This window comes from Manacus candei, unplaced genomic scaffold, assembly GCF_025592945.1.
Source record: "Manacus candei isolate 608988 ecotype Guabito, Panama unplaced genomic scaffold, ASM2559294v1 h1tg000065l, whole genome shotgun sequence".
Taxonomy (NCBI): Eukaryota; Metazoa; Chordata; class Aves; order Passeriformes; family Pipridae; genus Manacus; species Manacus candei.
Window position 1 is genome coordinate 3,111,605 of NW_026138113.1, and position 17,690 is coordinate 3,129,294.

Below are 17,690 nucleotides of genomic sequence, written 5' to 3' on the forward strand. Positions count from 1 at the left end.
CCAACACCTAAAAATGGAACACATATGCAAGCAGGATGCACATAAGCAAAAGACAAGTTCTTCGAGGAGCACGTTCAGACATGCACACAGGCAGTGCAAGGTGAAACTTGGTGATTGCATAACAGTAGGTAAGAACTACTTCTTGGCAAATGTGCTGGTCAGAATGGCTCTGCCCACCTGAATAATGAATTCCCTATTCATTTATACAGAATAAAAATTAATTGTGTCTGTTCGGATGCAGAAACATACTAAAAACCTTTCTTCATCCTCATTTGTATTTTTGAGATGGTGTAATAACTGTTCCTAAAACTCTTCTTTTTTTGTTGCTGCAATTCTCTTTCAGGTTGCTTCTGTTAAGGGAAGAGCAAGACTTCACTTTCTGTTTCTAACTTCACAAGACACCTGAAAGACCACTAATGCATCAGGGTAAGGCTCAGTACATCAGAAGTTCAACAGGGGCTCTTGTAGCCCACATTTTCTTCCTGGTCCAATTTAATTTTACTAATATGAACACAGCATCAGAAGCTGGTTAAAGGGAAGGTATAACAGACTTAAGTCTGTACAAAGACACAGAGACACAGTAATCTTCACCTTGCTCCGCTCTTGAAAGTGGTCCTGTTGGTCAGCTTTCATAAACTGTGTTCCTTTTTTTCCACATTACTTTTGGGAGAGATCCCAGAAGAGATTTAAAGGGGTGGAGCTGACTGCTAACTGCAGGGTATGAACTCTGCATAAACATGTCATTTCTATGTAAACAGCATCACATTCTGTTAACATCACAACATTCAGGTTTAGAACAGGCAGGGCAAAGGCAAATGGGTATCAGTGCAATTGTTAAAGATACTAAAACTACTCTGAAAGAGTAGTCATGGTCAAGAGAATTTCCAACTCAACAGCCAACATATCACAGATCTTTTAAAGCATTCAAAATATCTTCTACTGATGAGAGCTGTGAATTTATATTTTCTCTTCTAACTACTCCAGCATAGTATTTCTCAGCTTGAATGAGCAGGCAAATGGATTTCACCCTGCAGGCACTAAGATTTACCCACACATACAAAGCTTCTTAGTTGCCCAAAATTTCAAAAGGCTTCTCAGTATCCCTAAGTCATTCACGTAATGCACAGTTTTGCCCATAACACCCTTACCGATTCCTCCTGTTCGGCATTCAATCTTTCCTTCCAGCATCCCGAGCACTTCCAAAGGTGGGAGCGGCATTCCCGGGCAGCCCCACGGTGCCACTGATGCCACCTGGTGGCAGCGCTGGGGCAGCGCACCGAGCCCGCTGCTCCCACACACAGGGTTCTGAACGGACAGCATTGTTCCCTTCTGGGAAAAGGATTTAAAAAAAAGTACTAACAGCCCATTTAAAAGTAAGTACTGCCACTGCTTTAATAAGCAATTCAAATGAAAGAGAAGATTTGGGGGTTTTTCATAGAAAATACTACTACAAACCTGTAACAGCAGCAGTTTTTAATTTACTAAAACCTGCAGTCTATTAGCAACAGAACATACACAAAAATATCTTTGTTTATACAAATAAAATTAGGTTTTGAATATTCACAAGGTAACATGACAGAGCAACATCTTTCTTCACACTGATATTCATTAGTCAGATCAGTTGTGATAGAAAGGCTTTTTACAACACTCAGTCAAGCACCATGGCTGACAGTGCATTAAGATCTCTCATGAATGGATGAGCCGACAGTATCTGATCAATCTTCTGTCTTTGATCATAATCAGGAAAGATTTTTATCAGGGCTTCTCTGAGCTGTACTGTTTCTGAGGCAGATCTCTGTGGTGGATGAGTCTCTACGTTTTCTTCCAGTGGAAGCCACGGCGATGAACGGCCATCGCGCGCTCTGCCTTCGGGCTGTCGACTGCTGCTGGGTGCCTTGGGGATGAAGAAAGGTGGCTCAGAAGAATATTGTCCACTGCTCTGAAAAGTCTTTTGTGCTGAACGAAAATCCCTGTGGAACAAAATAAAAATTTTTATTAAATTAAGCTAAAGGAGATGGTGGCTGTAGCCTCTGTACAAGAGAGAAATGTGTCTAACTTACACTTCACTGCTGCTCAGCTAGTTCCTGACTGGAATCAAATGACAAGCATTCTTTCAAAGTGAAACAAAACAGAAGGTTTAGCAGTTCTCAGTTTGAATCTGGCACAACTAAGAACATTGATATCACCTCAATGTGCTATGAGTACTTTATTTGACAGGATACAGCAACAGTCAAAGCTTATTTATGAAGGTAGGGATAAAAAGATACACTGAACACATATATACTCATTCAGAACATTTGAAAATACTGATAGACCAGAGGGGTTTCCAGATGCTCCATGAGACTATTCCTCACCTATTTTTGCTCTTGACTGTGAGCTGTGCTCACATTTAGGTCATTCCCTTGTATAACATCCTTGATGGGGCAATGAAGTATTTTTACCAGTGTCAGGATCTGAACACTCTTCCTTATTGAGATTTCATTTCAGACTTTGAAAAGTTATTGCTACTCTACAAACTGCCAGCACTACAAAATTTAAGGCCCAGTCTACTTCAGATGCCACCAGATAACACAGAAATGTGAACTGGAACTCATGTTACAGTCTAGTTTCCTACCACCAAGGGAAAGAGTATGTAAATTACAGAGCTCTATTTTAAAAGCATTTGGGTTATGACACCTCCCATTACTCATGTGGAAAGGCTCTCTAATTGCTCAAGATTCTTCTAGTTTCTGATCTTATTCCTGGTGCCATTTATGCTTTCTGTATCATTTAACTCATGTAGAAAAGTCTCAGAGAAGGAACAAAATTAACTCTTTACACTGGCAGCTTTTCTGTCTCATCTTTCCCCCCACTCCACGCCAAACAACCCCAACAGAAACCAAATAAACCCCAATGCCAGTTCCAGTTCCAAGTATACAAATAAGAAACCAAGCTCTTAACAGGCCTTCACAAAGAAGCCTCTCTGCAATCCTGCAGTGATCACACTTACCTCTCAGAACACAGTTTGAATTTTATTTTTCCTCAGACACAGGCAGGTAAAAGAGTCCAAATAACATCTCATAAGGGTTTTGTGATAGAGCTGAAATATTTTCTTTGCATTTCCTACTGGAGTTCTAGAACTGAACTTGCTTTTTTAATGTCAGCACACTTATTTTCATATCAGCCTGTGACCTATTGGTATGTATATGTTTCACTTTTCTCAAATGTTTCTAATAGATGAGATTCCTCCTCATTCTATGTATTCACGTATTAAATACAGCTTAAGAATTGGCCTTTTCTATTGCCAATTTTTAATTACCTCACTTGTTTTTAAAAGCTCTCTCAATACTCCTCAGAATTATTAGCATTTGTAATTCATAAGCTGGTGAAAGAAGAGCAGATTATTGTGCAAAACAGCAAACTTATCTTCAAGTCTTGGTAGTTAATGCAAAGCAATTTCATATTTTGAATATATGCACATTTAAAAAGTATGTTAATCTTACAGGAACAATATATATTCATTAATATTTATAATTATTACTCAAATATAAAAGCATTTAAAAACAACGCCTCAGAAGTTGTTTTAACAGCAATACTGTACCCTCAACCACCAGGTGAAATACCTCTCCAGTGACAAAAAAACCTGAGTGCAGAGTGTTTGTAGCATCTACTGTCCCACTGTGAGTAAGTGACCACCAAGGTGTTTGAGATAACATCAGTGTCATTAGCAGGATGTCTGACTACCACATACCCAAACCACTGGCACCTCAGTGTGCTGTTAACACACCTTTGAAAGCCACCACAATCAAATCTCAAAGGAAGTTCTTGTCTTACTTATCTTAGTTCTGAGAGACATCTTGATTAGACACAAATGTCACCACCAGTTTCTGAACAGGAAAAATATGGGTTTTGTTAAGCTACTATATATTATACAGGGCTCTTGCTTCATTTTACTGTGCTTTTACAGTGTTTGAGTGAATCAAGTAAACAGTTTATTTCAAATGTGAACTCAAAACTGTCTCAAAAGTGAAAACAGTGCTTATACCTAGAACAGCCTTCACTTCGAAGGAAGTCATCTAATCTGGGTCCATTTCTTCCCAAAGGATCATCAGGAACCATAAATATGTCACCAGCAAAAGTGTACTGGAGCAACCTGCAAGAGAGTTCTTTCGATATTATTAAATAACAAGGGACTACACCCTTGTCCTTCACCTTTGTAGCACAGGACAAACTTAGAGTAGGTGCTATACACGACATCAGGAATCACTGAAGTTTAATTAGTAAACCCACTTGAGATACAACCAGCATTCACTGTCAAAATAATCCAATAGGAACTGAAAACTCTTCCCATTACACTGCAGAACACAGAGTTTCTCTTTCTTTTCCTTTTTTTTTTTTTTTGACAGCAACTGTTTTATGACTGTAAATTTTTGTAGCAAGATCAGGATAGACTCTTCCAGGTGATTAAAGAAGACTTTCTGGTTGTTCTAACTCCCCTTCCTCATAAGGATCTTCAGTCATGTAGCTAAAATGCCCACATTACCAGAAAGCCACAAAACTAGCAAATATAGCATTAGCTGTTTACAGTTAAGACATGAAGCTATTTTTTCTGGAATCATTTTGGGATAGGGGGAAATTGAAGAAAAACCAGTTAAACTAAAATTTGTCTGCAGGGAGAGAATTTGGTGCAGCGGAATTTCCCCAGAAGTAAAACTAAGAGCAGATGTTAACACGAGCTCTTAGAAAACCACAGACTCGAGATGACGTGCCAAGTATTCTTGCTACAGTTCTGTAGAACAGAACCTGACTTGGGCAGAATTCATTCAAGAAACAGTGTAAATACCTATATGATTAGCAATATCAACTCCATGTTCTCCCAGTTTTATTGTGAGGAGCCAGGGCAATTTGTAATCACTTATTTCATTAGACCTGGTCACTGTAGCAGATGTACCCTCAGAAGATGTCAGTGGGAAATTTCAGTGACAGATCATTATACCTTAACAGTAAAGTGATCTGATTCAACTGAAAGGGAAAAAACCAAAACCCACCCAAACCCAACAATAGGGATATTTGATAGCTAAGTGAACTCAGTCCAAGGGACACCCAACATTTGCAGGGAAATGGCTACACGGATATGCTGCAAGTGCTCATTTTGTTTAGCCACCAATCTGTCGTACTTGAGTAAAAAGTGATTGATTCTGAAACCTCAGAAGTGTGTGCATCAGCTACTGTGTCTTCTTGAAAAAAATGAACTTTTAAACAAGAAAGGCTGTTAAAGTGGACTGCAAAGTGTGTGCTCTAACAGGATCCAACACCGAGCTTCACAGGTGCTATAGCTGTGCTGTTACACCAAACTCCTATTTATGTGAGCAATTAACAGACATACATTAGAAAACATATGAATAATAGGGACATTAGACTACTGAACATGTGAGTATAAGGCCATGAATCAACATAGTGAAACACAGATAGTACTTCCTCCAGATCTAGCAGAATTCCCTGATAGATTAATTAAAAATAAAAAAACCAAAACCAACATGAAGGCAGAGTGCCTACAACTGGAAAGATAGACAGCCTTTTAAGACTTCATAAAAATTCAGTGATTACCTTTTTTGAATAATTTCTCTCCAGGCAAATGATTCTGTCACAAATTCTCTGAAGTTATCATTAGTCACAATAATACCTCCAGTTTTATCAGCAAGGTGTAATAAAAACCTGTAAAAATCATTTCAAAGATCATTAAGATTGCTTTGCTGAAAATGATCCAAAGATCTAGAAAACTAAACACTTCATCATCCAAAAGCAATCTGTTTGCATGAAAACAAGCACTTTGATTACTAGGAAATGACTCTTGTTTTGACCCACCTTAACTAGTGTTTTGGGTAGCATGCATTTATTTAGAGCAGCAGTCTTTATGGGAGGTTTTCTTGCCATAAAACAAACCACACAAGCAAAACCCCCCAAGCCTCATGATCTAAATATTTGAAGAGGTAAATGGTTTGCTTTATGGAACAGTACAATATTTTACACATTCCAACACAAACTCATTGCCTTGTCCTTTTTTGCTTAGCATTAATACCTATGTTCTGCAAGACAGTACTATGCATATTACTCGTTCTGTCAACACTTGTTAACAAGTTGTTGTTAAATAAATTATGACAAAAATTTATTAAACCCCCCCATATCTGCTTTCGTTTTAACCTCTCTGAAAACAAGCTTTTTGCCATTTGAAACTGTTTTAGCAATGAGATAATAGATGGTGTCCTTTTAAGGAAAGTGTACGCTTGTAACAAAAGTGCAAATATGTTATCACAACACTTATTTCCACAGTAATCTCAACTGTAAATACTGCACCCATAGCATTATATTTGAAAGGCTGGGTGTACATAAAACATTATTGTGCAAACAACTCCAACTTGGCTGCCTGGCACTTTTTTTTTTTTTTTGCTACAAGGTTAATAGTGAAGAAATCAGAGTCACTATATTTTAGCAAGGGAGATAAATTAAGTACACTCTATATACTTTTGCCTATCAGAGTTTTGAAATCAGGTACTGGATTGTGCAATCTAACAAAAATAGACATGCTCATGACACAAGAACCTGACAATTTTGTAGTCAGAAAAATAAAGTAGGAGTGGTTATTAGTAGGAAGGAAGAAACCAAAATCCAGCAAACTGAAGTGATCTGCAAAACACAATTTCAAAGCTGCAAGCTATGTATCCATGGAGAATTAGGAAAACTGGTTGTGGAAAAAAGACAACCCAAATAACTGAAGCAGCATGTGCTTTTAACTGTGTCTCAAGACTGGGAAAATCTGGCAAAAGGAAGCACCAGGAAACTCCCACAACACCAACTCCTAAAGCTCTACTGTTTTGTCCACTGAAAGATGAGCCCCACATTTTGAAGCTGATCTCTGGTGCTCAAATTAACTTGGAAATTTACTGTTACAAATACACTGCTCCAAATACACAGCAATGTCTTTATGCCACCATGGCATCAAGAAAAAAATGGAGCTAAATTGTACCTGATCAGTCACTGATTTATGCCCCAACATAAAAGGCAATTTAGGGATAGACTGATGATCAGGAAAGCATAAAACCACTACTGGAGGATCAATTTCCTCCTCAATACAAATGATGACATTTGAAATGGCCTTTTTTTTTTTTAAATTGCCATGAAAACTTGCCATTTCCCATGACTTTCTGAATACACGGGAATGTTTCTTACAACAGCAAAATAATGCAACAGATGTAGAGTTCAATCTTAAGTTGGATCATAGCTCTGTCTAGAGAGGTTGCAGAACTTGCTAATAGAACCACTCATGAAGCATTAAGGTTTTACAACCATTAGTCAGATGTTTAAAAAGATTTTAAAACGATGTATATTCTGTACCTGTCGTCATGAGCAGCAATTCTTGCTCCTAAAACCATCCTTGCAGGGGTTAAAGACAATATTCCAACATCCTGGAGCTGTGTTAAGAAACCCTGCTCTGTTAAAACATGATTTGACAATTAGTCTGACATAAAATTAGCAGAGAAGATGGGCTATTTTTGTAGCAAATTATCTATAGAAATTACACTGATAACGGAAGAACTGCTAATACTATAAAAATGGGGAGGAAGAGGTCACAACAAGAAATTAAAGAGCAAACAAAAACCAAAGCAAAAAGGCCTCCATTTAAGGTATCCCAGTTTGCCTAAACAGCATTTCAGTGTCACACTGCATATGGAAACCCAGTCACACGTGCTGAGCAGCCAGACTGCTCCTGCTTAACGTTTCATGAAGTATCCCTTCTCCATTCATTCTTCACAGAAGTATCCCAAGAAATAGTTACAATCTGTTTTAATTAAGAAACATTAGGAAATTTCCCTCACCTGTAATGTAAGGGTCACGTCTTGTTCTCCACTGTGGAACAAACACAGTTATATTTCTGTGGCCACGCTTCCAAAAGTAGTCAACAGCTATTGCAATTCCCCGACAGGAGAAGAATTTCCTTAGACCATGACTGGGGGTGAAAGAGAGACAAGGGAGATTAAATTCACAAAGGTTTTACTACTCTGAATACAAAGAAAATGGAACAAAGCCTTGCAAAGTGAAGGAAAAAGTTACACAAACAGTCTCAGCAAAAGAAAAGGCAGATGGATGTTATAGATGAGGAATCTTACAAATGGAAAGAGATCCTCAGCAAGGGAACAGATACATCACTTGGCAACTTCATAGATCAGTCTCCTTTTAGTTTCTTGGGCACAACAATATTGGGATAATCAGAAGTGGGTTTAACTTTAAAAAAAGAGGCCAATAGTGATGGTTTCTGACATCTACTGACTATGTGTGTATATATATTATTTTATATATATAATCCAATATTGTGGTAGTTCCAAATATAGTCCTGCTACAAAATAGAAGGCCTTTGGTTTACCAAAGGTTGACCAAGGATTACACATGGGAAGTTCTTTGACAATTCAAGATATTAAGGTCTCTTCTCCCTTCCTTTCCACAGTCTGAGCTATTGTTCTGAAGCAAAACAATGAAATTTCTTTGAAGAAAAATTTTCAAAACACTTAATTTTTGTGTTAATCTTTTTCCTCCATTTAAAAACATAAGATGTTCATTATCTGTTTTTGCAACTCAATTAAGTGACTTTCCAGAAAATCAGCAATTGCAAAGATTTGAGTTGATGACCTTGCAAAATCCCTCCCAATTGGAATTCTCACTGATCCTTTATGCCTATTTATACACAGCACAAACGTCTCCTTTAGCAATTAACTGTCTAATGAGACTCTGGAAACTGAGTTTCTGTGGAATAATAGAAAAGATTCTTAAAATAAAGCACAGAAGATAGAATCAAAACCACCTTCCGAGTAAATTCCTACCAAACACTGTTAGCACTTTACATAAAGGTTAAATCCAGTTTTCATTCAGAAACTTTTCCCTGCACATTTTCATAGATTAGAGGCCACACTTAGACAAAACAAAGATATGCTTTACTAGAAAAGACACACTGATTGAGCACTGAAGGCATGAGCAGACAAATCATTTCTTGCAAAATAGTGCCCAGTCTATGTTTTGAGTTAGATCTTAAGTCACTGCGGAAGTTTTTGGTACAATAAGTGAGCGAGTGGTCTGTGTATTTGAAACTGCTCTCCCAGTTAATATGTAATTGCATATTATAAACCTAATAGTAAGCTCTGTTAGTTCTGAATGGAATCTTATCTTTAAACTCTAGTTTATCCTACCAAGACATCTTCCCAACAAAATGGTCTTTAAAAGATTTCCACGGAAATATTTTACAGTGAAACTCGGCCTTTAGTAGCATTCATTTATCCTTTTCCAAGTCTGTAAATTCCTTTTAAAATAAATTTATCAAAATTTAAACCTGTTAAGGTTCTCTGAATTCGGAGAAGAATTCTTTACGTAGAAAGGCAGAAAAATGAGTAAGCTACTTCTGAAACATAAAAGAAAAAAGATCTGACTTACAGAGTTTCCAGAAGAAAAAAAATACTATGCCATGTTTGCCCTAATAAAATTAGTCATTCTTGATGTCAAGTACAGTCAAATAAAGGAATACAATTATCACAAGCAGCACAAAGTAGCAAAGTTGCCTTCTGGGACATGGAAGGTTTTGCCTTTGGTTTTGTAACTAAAGTACTGTTACACATGAGTAGTTTGGCTGCTGAAGAAACTCCATCAAAGGTATTGGCAAAAGCAGGGTTTAATGTGAATTTGTCAAAATACAACTCTATGGAATTTGGTGCTAATGTTCACTCTTGTGAACTTGTGAACAGTAAGTTTATTACTTACTACACAAATTAAAGCAAACAAAGGAAGATCAAATTAGAAGCAATTCGGAATGATTTACACCAAAGCTGGAATGCAAAGATAAGGGTGCAAAAGGGTTTAGCAGTACTTAATCATTGAGTACTTGAACATTTGCAAAGCGATTCCACAGGGTTCTCTACAGTCATAACAGTGACCTAACTAGAGATTTGAGAGGTAACATACCATCACCAATGCACATGCACACAGGTAAAGCAATGCGTACCCCTACTTCTCTGTGCGTAAAATACCCATGAAAAATTCACCTCAGGTTCAGTGAAAGGTTCACATCAAATCTCTTTGTATTTTCCAAAGGCAAGGGTTGCACCTCAGGAAGTGTGGAGAGGTTGTGTGGGAGCCTCGCTGTCAGTGTCAGTCCTCTGAGTATCACAGATTTGTGATCTCTGAGCTGTGTCCAACTCACAGGGAGAGCTCAAAGGGCCTCACTCAGGCTCTTTGCAGGGCCACAAGATGACTGACTTTGGTCATCAGTGAGTTTGCATCCTGGCCACAACCCAACTCGTAACCACTGGGCTTTCCTCCCAAAGCGCAGTAACAATGTGCCACAATTCAGGGAAATGGCTTACCAAGGCTTCCAAGGATAATTGCTTATCCTTTGTTCCCCACCTTGGCTGGGCAGCTGCTGTTTCTGATTGTTCCCACCTCTACCATGGAAGAGCTCCAGGTAGGATCAGGGAGTGCCTCATGGCCCAACTGACAGAGTCAGGGGACACTTCACTGCTCAGGCAGTTTGGTCAAGGCTTATCAAGAGCTTTTGTGACTGCAGAACAGACCCAAGAACGAGGGGGAGCAGGGCAGGGGATGCACCACCCCAAATACATATCCTTTACAAACTGTTCTAGAAGATATAATTCCATCCAGTTATTCTTTCGTTCTGAGTTTCTTCCACATTTTAATAAAATTTAATTTATAATTACTCGACAACTATCTGGATATTTCAGTCTGCTTCCAAAGACCTGTTTTCAGCATACAAAAAGAGGTAATTTTTAGCAACTAGGGTAAACTCTGGGCTTTCTTTCATTCCACAAGCACACTGAAAGTACAGCTAACAACACTGCAATGCCCTGCACATGTCAAAAGAAAAAATTCTACAGCTTCTTGTAGTTTTCCAGACTTAGGACACGAGGCAAGCACTGAATCAGAAACCCATATAGCATTAGTCTAAGCATGCAGGTAACGCATTAATACCCACACCCATAAAAAACCCAACCCAAACCAAAACCCCATGGTACTCAGGGGTCAAAAGAACCCCAAACCAGCATAGGCATAGAAGCAGTTGTCAGTAATTTCAAGGTACTGAGAAGTAAAACCGAAAAAAAAAAATCAAAGCAAAATTGCAAAAAATGCTTCACTTTCTAAGATGCAAGAAAATAATGAGGCTTTATTCAGCCAGAAGGAAGCTGCAGAATACCTACATAATAAAACCAACAGGCCCCCATGCATTGATTATTTAGTAGGACATTTAAATATCTCAATGGTTCTGCTCTTTTGAGGCAGCTCTGTCCCTTAAGTTCCATAAGGAGTTTTCACTTGGTTGAGCAGCAGGTGTTATATAACCTCTTTTTGGGGACTATATGTCAACAGCATCCAGGTATTCTGCCCTACTTTAACATGGGGTGTGTGCACCCCAGTTGGTGTGCAAGGCAATCCACTTGATAGATGAAGGAAACACTAGAACTCCAGTAGTGCACACATATAATTGGTAAATACACATATATTGGGATGCATACTCAAAGAATTCTCTATTCATGGGGTGTTCAATCCAAAAAAGTTAGGACACCACTGCCTACAGTAGTCTCACAGTCAGAAATAAGCAGATGTTTATTCACCATCTTCTAATTAATTGGTTTCAGATGTATATAGCTGTTAAAAAAAACCAGACACAAAACCCCATGAAATGATCATGAAATACACAGACAAAAAAAGTATTTTCATATTAAAAAAAAAAAGACCAAGAGGATGCAAGAGGATGCAGTACATTTGTTATTTCCCACATGACCCCCACAATTTGTATCTTTCTTCCACTAATATGCATTTTTAAAAGTTCAAGGTCGTTTATGACTCAGTTGCAACTTGCACTTTTGCATCACCATTTCGAAACAACAGAGTCTGAACAACGAGGAAATGTTTACTTTAAGAACTATTCGCTGTAGCAAAACACTGTACTCGAATTAAAGCAGTGTCAAGAGTTATGGATAACATTAGGCATTCCCTTTAAATTTAGCAAGGCTATAAAATGACAGAAAGCCTTAATTCTCCAGTGACTGACGAGAGAAGTTTTATTGCTGCCAGTCATGAGGGGGCTCTGGGCTCTAAACATGGTGAAACCCAGTCATGATCAGCACCTTCTTCAGTGAAGATGGCTACTCTCAATCTCAATTTTTTATTATGAAGATTTACCATTACTAGTAGTTGACAAATCCTGCAGTGTACAGGACTGTTGCTCACCAAAAAACATAGCCAGCAAAAACTTTACACTTGCCACTGCAACCTCTTAGCCCCCATATCATTTGAAAGTTCACTGAACTGTTAGTAAAGAGATAACTGAAAATAACAATACTCACGAAATTGCAACATTGCTTCCATCAATAATTATGTGTTTTAAATATGGTTTCCCAGGTTCATTTTTCAACTCCAGTCTGTATGGCTTCTTCAGAGAGTCCAAAAACCTTTGAACTCCAGTAACTGAAGGATCAGAATGATGTCTGTGTGGTCCCACCGCCTCTCTATCAGGATTTGAAGGATGTATTTGTGAAGACAAGAAGTGGTCTGGGACTGAATTTTCACAATTTGAGGTTTGGGAAAAGCGTTGGTAGACAGATTTTGCTTGAGCAGAGCTGCAGTGTCCCAGTCTGTCTTCAGAAACAGGATGACTGTTCTGTACAGTTGAGGGCCCTGCAGATTTTTGCTGAACTGCAGTTTTACTCTTAGTTGGGACACGCTGCACATCTGAGCTCCCCCTGGCTACAAAGTCAATGTCTTTTAGAGCTCCAGCTTGTACAGTGCTGAAAGTTACCCTGCCATCACTTTCTATATGGTTTGACCTTGAACTGTGACTCTTCCCAGGGCAGTGAATGTCTCTCTCTTTATAGCATACAGCTGAATTTCTGCTGGAAGGGGAAGCAGGTTTACATACCACTGCATGCGTTTTATCTTCTGCATCAACTTGCACATCTGGGACATCTCTTACTTTGTGATATTCATTTTTTGTCTCCTTTGAAATATGACTGGATTTAAGTGGACTTTGCCTAGAAATACATTTGTTTTCTACCTTTTGTGAATTACTTACATTATTTTCTAAAGGAGGATTGACAGTTCTAGGCTTTTGAGATGACTGTTCACATTCTTTCTGAAATTTCAAATTTTCCTTTTCAATTTCTTCCAGCAATATTAATGGTTCCACAGATTGCCCTAGGATACCAATAACTTTTTCTACAATATCTTGTGAATACCCCATTGTTCTGAAAAAGTTCACAAGAATCTTATATTCCATTTCTTCACTGATATCATCACCTTCTTTAAGGCAGTAAGCAGGATCATCTGATTGAGGATCCCTATCTGAAAGCAGATCAATAACTGCATCACTGTCTGAACGACTATGGTGTGATGAAGACTTCACTTGCTGATCATTTTCCAAAGAGAACTGCTTTTTAGAGAGCCTTTCCTCCTCCTCAGATGATCTTCTTTTACATGACTGCCTTTCTTTAAATGCCACTGCCTCTGGCAGAGATTCATTTATGGGAACAAAACTTGTTTCAGGAGCATCAGAAAACACAGTGTCCATTTGCTTTGTAAGCTCAGTTACAGGTGTGCCAGCCTTGTTTCTTGCTTCCTCACCACCTGCCCTTCCATCTCTGTTTGTAGCAACTGCTTTGGAAGCACTGTGCTGCACAAGCCCTGCTGGGCTTTCAGAACCTGTAAGGTCTATGATATCGCTCTCCACTGCACAGAAGTCAGTTTGGGTGAGAGCCAGGAGTTCTCTTTTTAGTGCACTAGGCAAAATCAGTAAATCCATTGTATACTTATCTGCATGTGCTTCCACAAATTGCCTGAATTGCTTTTTAATCTCAGATTCATTGTCATTTAGCAAGCTTTCATTATTCTCAAAAAGCTTCACAAACTGCTGAACGTGACTTTGAGCCATAACAACGGCTTCTGCACCCCCCTTAATAACAAGCAATCCCATTTCCAGCACTGATACATCAGCACAGGTATCCTGAATAAGACTGTTGAGAAACAGGCTCTGAGCACCAACAAAGATGCAGTGCATGTCCTTTGGGTAGTACTCCTTCTCTTCTAGTTCTGGTTCACACAGTCCCTTGATATACTCCTAAAAGGAGAAAGAGAGGAGAGTGAATAGTTGTGAAAAGTCAATATATTCAGTTAGTTTTTATTAGGTCAGTAATGGACAAGTACATTAGAAAATTAAGTTACCCAGTAAACTGGGTAACAGAAATAAAATACAGTTCTCTGAAATGATTTTTAAATAGACCTCATCGAAGCCTTTCTTTTATATCCTATTGTTTATAAATAAATTTACTTGAAACTGATAGTAACAGGGTACTTAAGTTGTAGCTCAAACAGTTTAAAAGACAAGTCAAGAGACTTATTTTTCCATCCCCATTCTTTGGTCAAAGAGAACATACACTTCATGAACAAATGCCTGCCACTGGAGAATTCTACCTAGTTCATAAATCTGAACTTCTAAAACCAGTTTCTAAGGAACACTTCCCAAGGCTTATCCCAACAAGAGCTATCCTATATTTTTGTTGCTGATAAAGGACTGAGAACTCCAGGCTCCAGACAGTTCTGTGTTCCTGAAGTTCAGGTTTTGCAAAGATTAAAAAAAAAATTAAAAATCCCAGTGCTATTTCTGCCACCTAAAAGTTACTGCAGTTAAATTCACTACACTACCTTGTTTTAATGTGTTAAGAGTTCAAAACTCTGCAATACAGTGTATTATTTATTATTTCAGGTAGCATTATTTTTCCCTAAACTGTCTTTTTCTGTGCTTAAAATTCTGTAATGCAGTGAAACCAGTTTCTAAACTGCAGTCACTGTATTCACAGACTCCCAAGTGCACCACGTCTTAGTATCTACCTTTACTCTCAAAAACTAAACTTCTTTTAAATGGAACTCAAAGCCAATACAAGGTAACGAATAACATAACACCACTTCCTTGAGTTTGAGTTACATCATCACACAGGTATCAAGGCACATGAACACAAACTGCTTCTGCAGCAAAGCCACAGGATTACTTTCCGTGTCTTAGTCATCAGATGACTGCTCTTGCAGAGCAACAGGACAACAACAGAATTGGTAAAAACGATATTCAAAATCTGGGAACTTTTTTTTATTAACCAACACTGAAGGATGAATGCATTGCATGTGACTGATGAATTAAACCACAAATTGCTATCATCTAACCCTTTAAAGGGAGACAATAAAGATATGCAGTTGACTACTTTCTAGCCAGTAAGTCCACCAGACAGTGTCTGAAAACTGCTCTACATGCAAGTCAAGTCAAATTTCTCACACCCTTTAAAGTATTAGATGCAGAAAACATTTTGTATGTTGTTAGGAAAAGCTGCAATTAGAATATTGAAGTCTTGAGCTATTTATTTCAGGCTTTAATTTCCTGAAAATAAAAGGAAGTTGTACTGCAGATGCCTGGAAAAAAAGAACAGCTACCTGTAACAGTTTCTGGAGTTTGAGCCCATGCAAATCGGTCTGGTGTAAATGTCAGTCAAATATTTATAGCATTTTCCTGACAAGTCTTATGCACTGCATAGTTAAGGGATCAAGTTTTTGAAAGCAGACTGCCAAGTCTGTGAATTAAGTCCCAAAATACATGCTCAGGATCCCCATAACGTCTAACTGTATTTAAGCAAAGAGACGGACAAACACCCACATACTGAGATTTTGGTTTTGAAAGGACCTTCAGCCCACCAAGCGCTCACACCACGTTCTCATCACATGACTCAAACAGCTCTACTTGCCAGCTTCGCTATGAGTAATACTAATTTCAGCATTACTGCTGAGAAACTCCCCCCAAGCGTTCGTTGTACAAGACATTTAAGACTGAAGATACTTCACAGCAACCGTTGTCCTGGTCTGAGACAAACAGACCGCGTTTACTGTTGAGACAAACTCTTAACTCTTTTAGTGTTCGATCTAGGAGAGCCATCTGCTCCAGCACACAGCCCGGGGAAGCGGCGGGCCCTGACCACTATTAATTAAGGAAATATCAGCTCTGTTACTGAAAGTTTCGCTAAGGAGCTACTAAATGCCACAGAATAGGTGAACTTTGTAAAGCAAAACATGGCAACGCCCAAACAACTCCGAGGGATTTCTTGACTTTGGGAGGGAGGAAGAAGGAAAGCGAAACATCCCAAGTGTGGCTTTCCAACAAAGCCCGGCCCGTTCTCCCCGCCGTGACCGGTCCCCAGCCGCGGGCAGGAGCGCCTCACTCCAGTGGACTCTGCCCCTCCCAGCCAGACTGTTTCGCTTTATTCCCTACGCTTGTGTCAACACGGCCGGAGACTCCCTGGCACCGGGCACACCCCCACCTGCCATGCCAGCATTTCCTCCTGGGGCTCCCGGTTTTTCCCCCACGCTTTCTCCTCCGCCCCGCGGGCCCGACCTGGCCCCAGGGTCCCTCCAGCCCCCCCGCCGGCCCGGCCCGGCCCGTACCTTGGCGCTGCTCACGGCCTTCCCTCCGCCCGCCAGCTGCACCCAGATCCTGGCGGCGGCGGGCGGCGACAGCGCGGGCCGCCAGTCCCCCTGCGCGCCCAGCACCGCCAGCTGCACCTCGAACAAGCCCTCGATGCGGCCCCGGCTGCGCTCCAGGAGCCGGCTCTTCTCGGCGGGCACCGTGAACTCGTCCAGCCTGGGCGCGGGCGCGGGGCCGCGCGGTGCCCGGCGCGCCGCCATCAGCGCGGGGCCGCTCGCGATGCCATCGCGCCGGGAAAAAACAGCGACGCCGGGAACCACAACACCGGGAACAACAACACCGGGAATCACCGCGCCCTCCGCTCCGGCCCGCGCGTCATCGCCCCGCGCCTGGGTCGCGCAGGGACCACCCCCGCCGGCGCCGCCATCTTTAGCAAGGGCGGTGGAGACATGGCCCCGCCCCCCTCGGGATCGCCCGCCCACGGCCTGACATGGCCCCACCCCCCAGGGGATCCCCCCGCCCACGGCCGGGCACGGGCCCCCCCCTCAGAGAGTCGCTCCGCCCACAGCCGGGCATGGCCCAGCCCACGGCGGCTCCAGGCCCCGCCCCGCCCGCTTCTGGCCCCGCCCCGCCCCCCGCGTGCCGCAGTGTGGGCGGGGCCTCCTGCCCTTCGCCTCAGAGTCCCAGGGTGGGTCAGGCCGGGAGAGGCCACAGCGGTCACCTGGTCCCGCCTCCCTGCTCGAGCGCGGTCATCCCAGTGCACTTGGCTCAGGGTTGTGTCCAGAATGCTTGGAATGTCTCCAGTGCTGGAGACTTCACATCTCTGCGGGCAATCTGTTCCAGTGCACGGTCACTGCACAATAAAGAAGTTATTCCTCGCGTTCGGGTGGAACTTGCTGTGCATCAGTTTCTGCCTCATCGAGCAGAGCCTGGCTCCATCTTGGCACTCCCCGTTTAGATATTGATACACACTGATGAGGTCCCCTCTCAGTCGCTTCTTATCGAGGCTGAACAGTCTCACCTCCCTCAGCCTTTTCTCGTCAGAGAGATGCTCCAGTCCCCTAAACATTTTCGTAGTCCTCCACCGGGCTCGCTCCAGGAGCTCCATGTCCGGTGCTGTGGAGCCCAGAACTGGACGCAGCGTTCCAGACGCGGCCTCACCCCGCCGCCTCCCGGCTGTTCTCTCCCGGCTCCCCCCATC

General features: G+C 41.1%; 1 protein-coding gene across 1 annotated transcript; it reads right to left on the minus strand.

The window, feature by feature from the left end:
• Positions 1–1,366: 1,366 nt before the first annotated feature.
• N4BP1 (NEDD4 binding protein 1) lies at positions 1,367–16,932 on the minus strand. Its single transcript, XM_051805584.1, has 7 exons — positions 16,510–16,932; positions 12,381–14,146; positions 7,854–7,984; positions 7,372–7,468; positions 5,587–5,694; positions 4,025–4,132; positions 1,367–1,970 (listed from the first exon to the last, which is right to left on the minus strand). The coding sequence occupies exons 1-7, from the start codon at positions 16,747–16,749 to the stop codon at positions 1,649–1,651; spliced, it is 2,772 nt and encodes a 923-aa protein (XP_051661544.1). The 5' UTR covers positions 16,750–16,932; the 3' UTR covers positions 1,367–1,648.
• Positions 16,933–17,690: the final 758 nt, after the last annotated feature.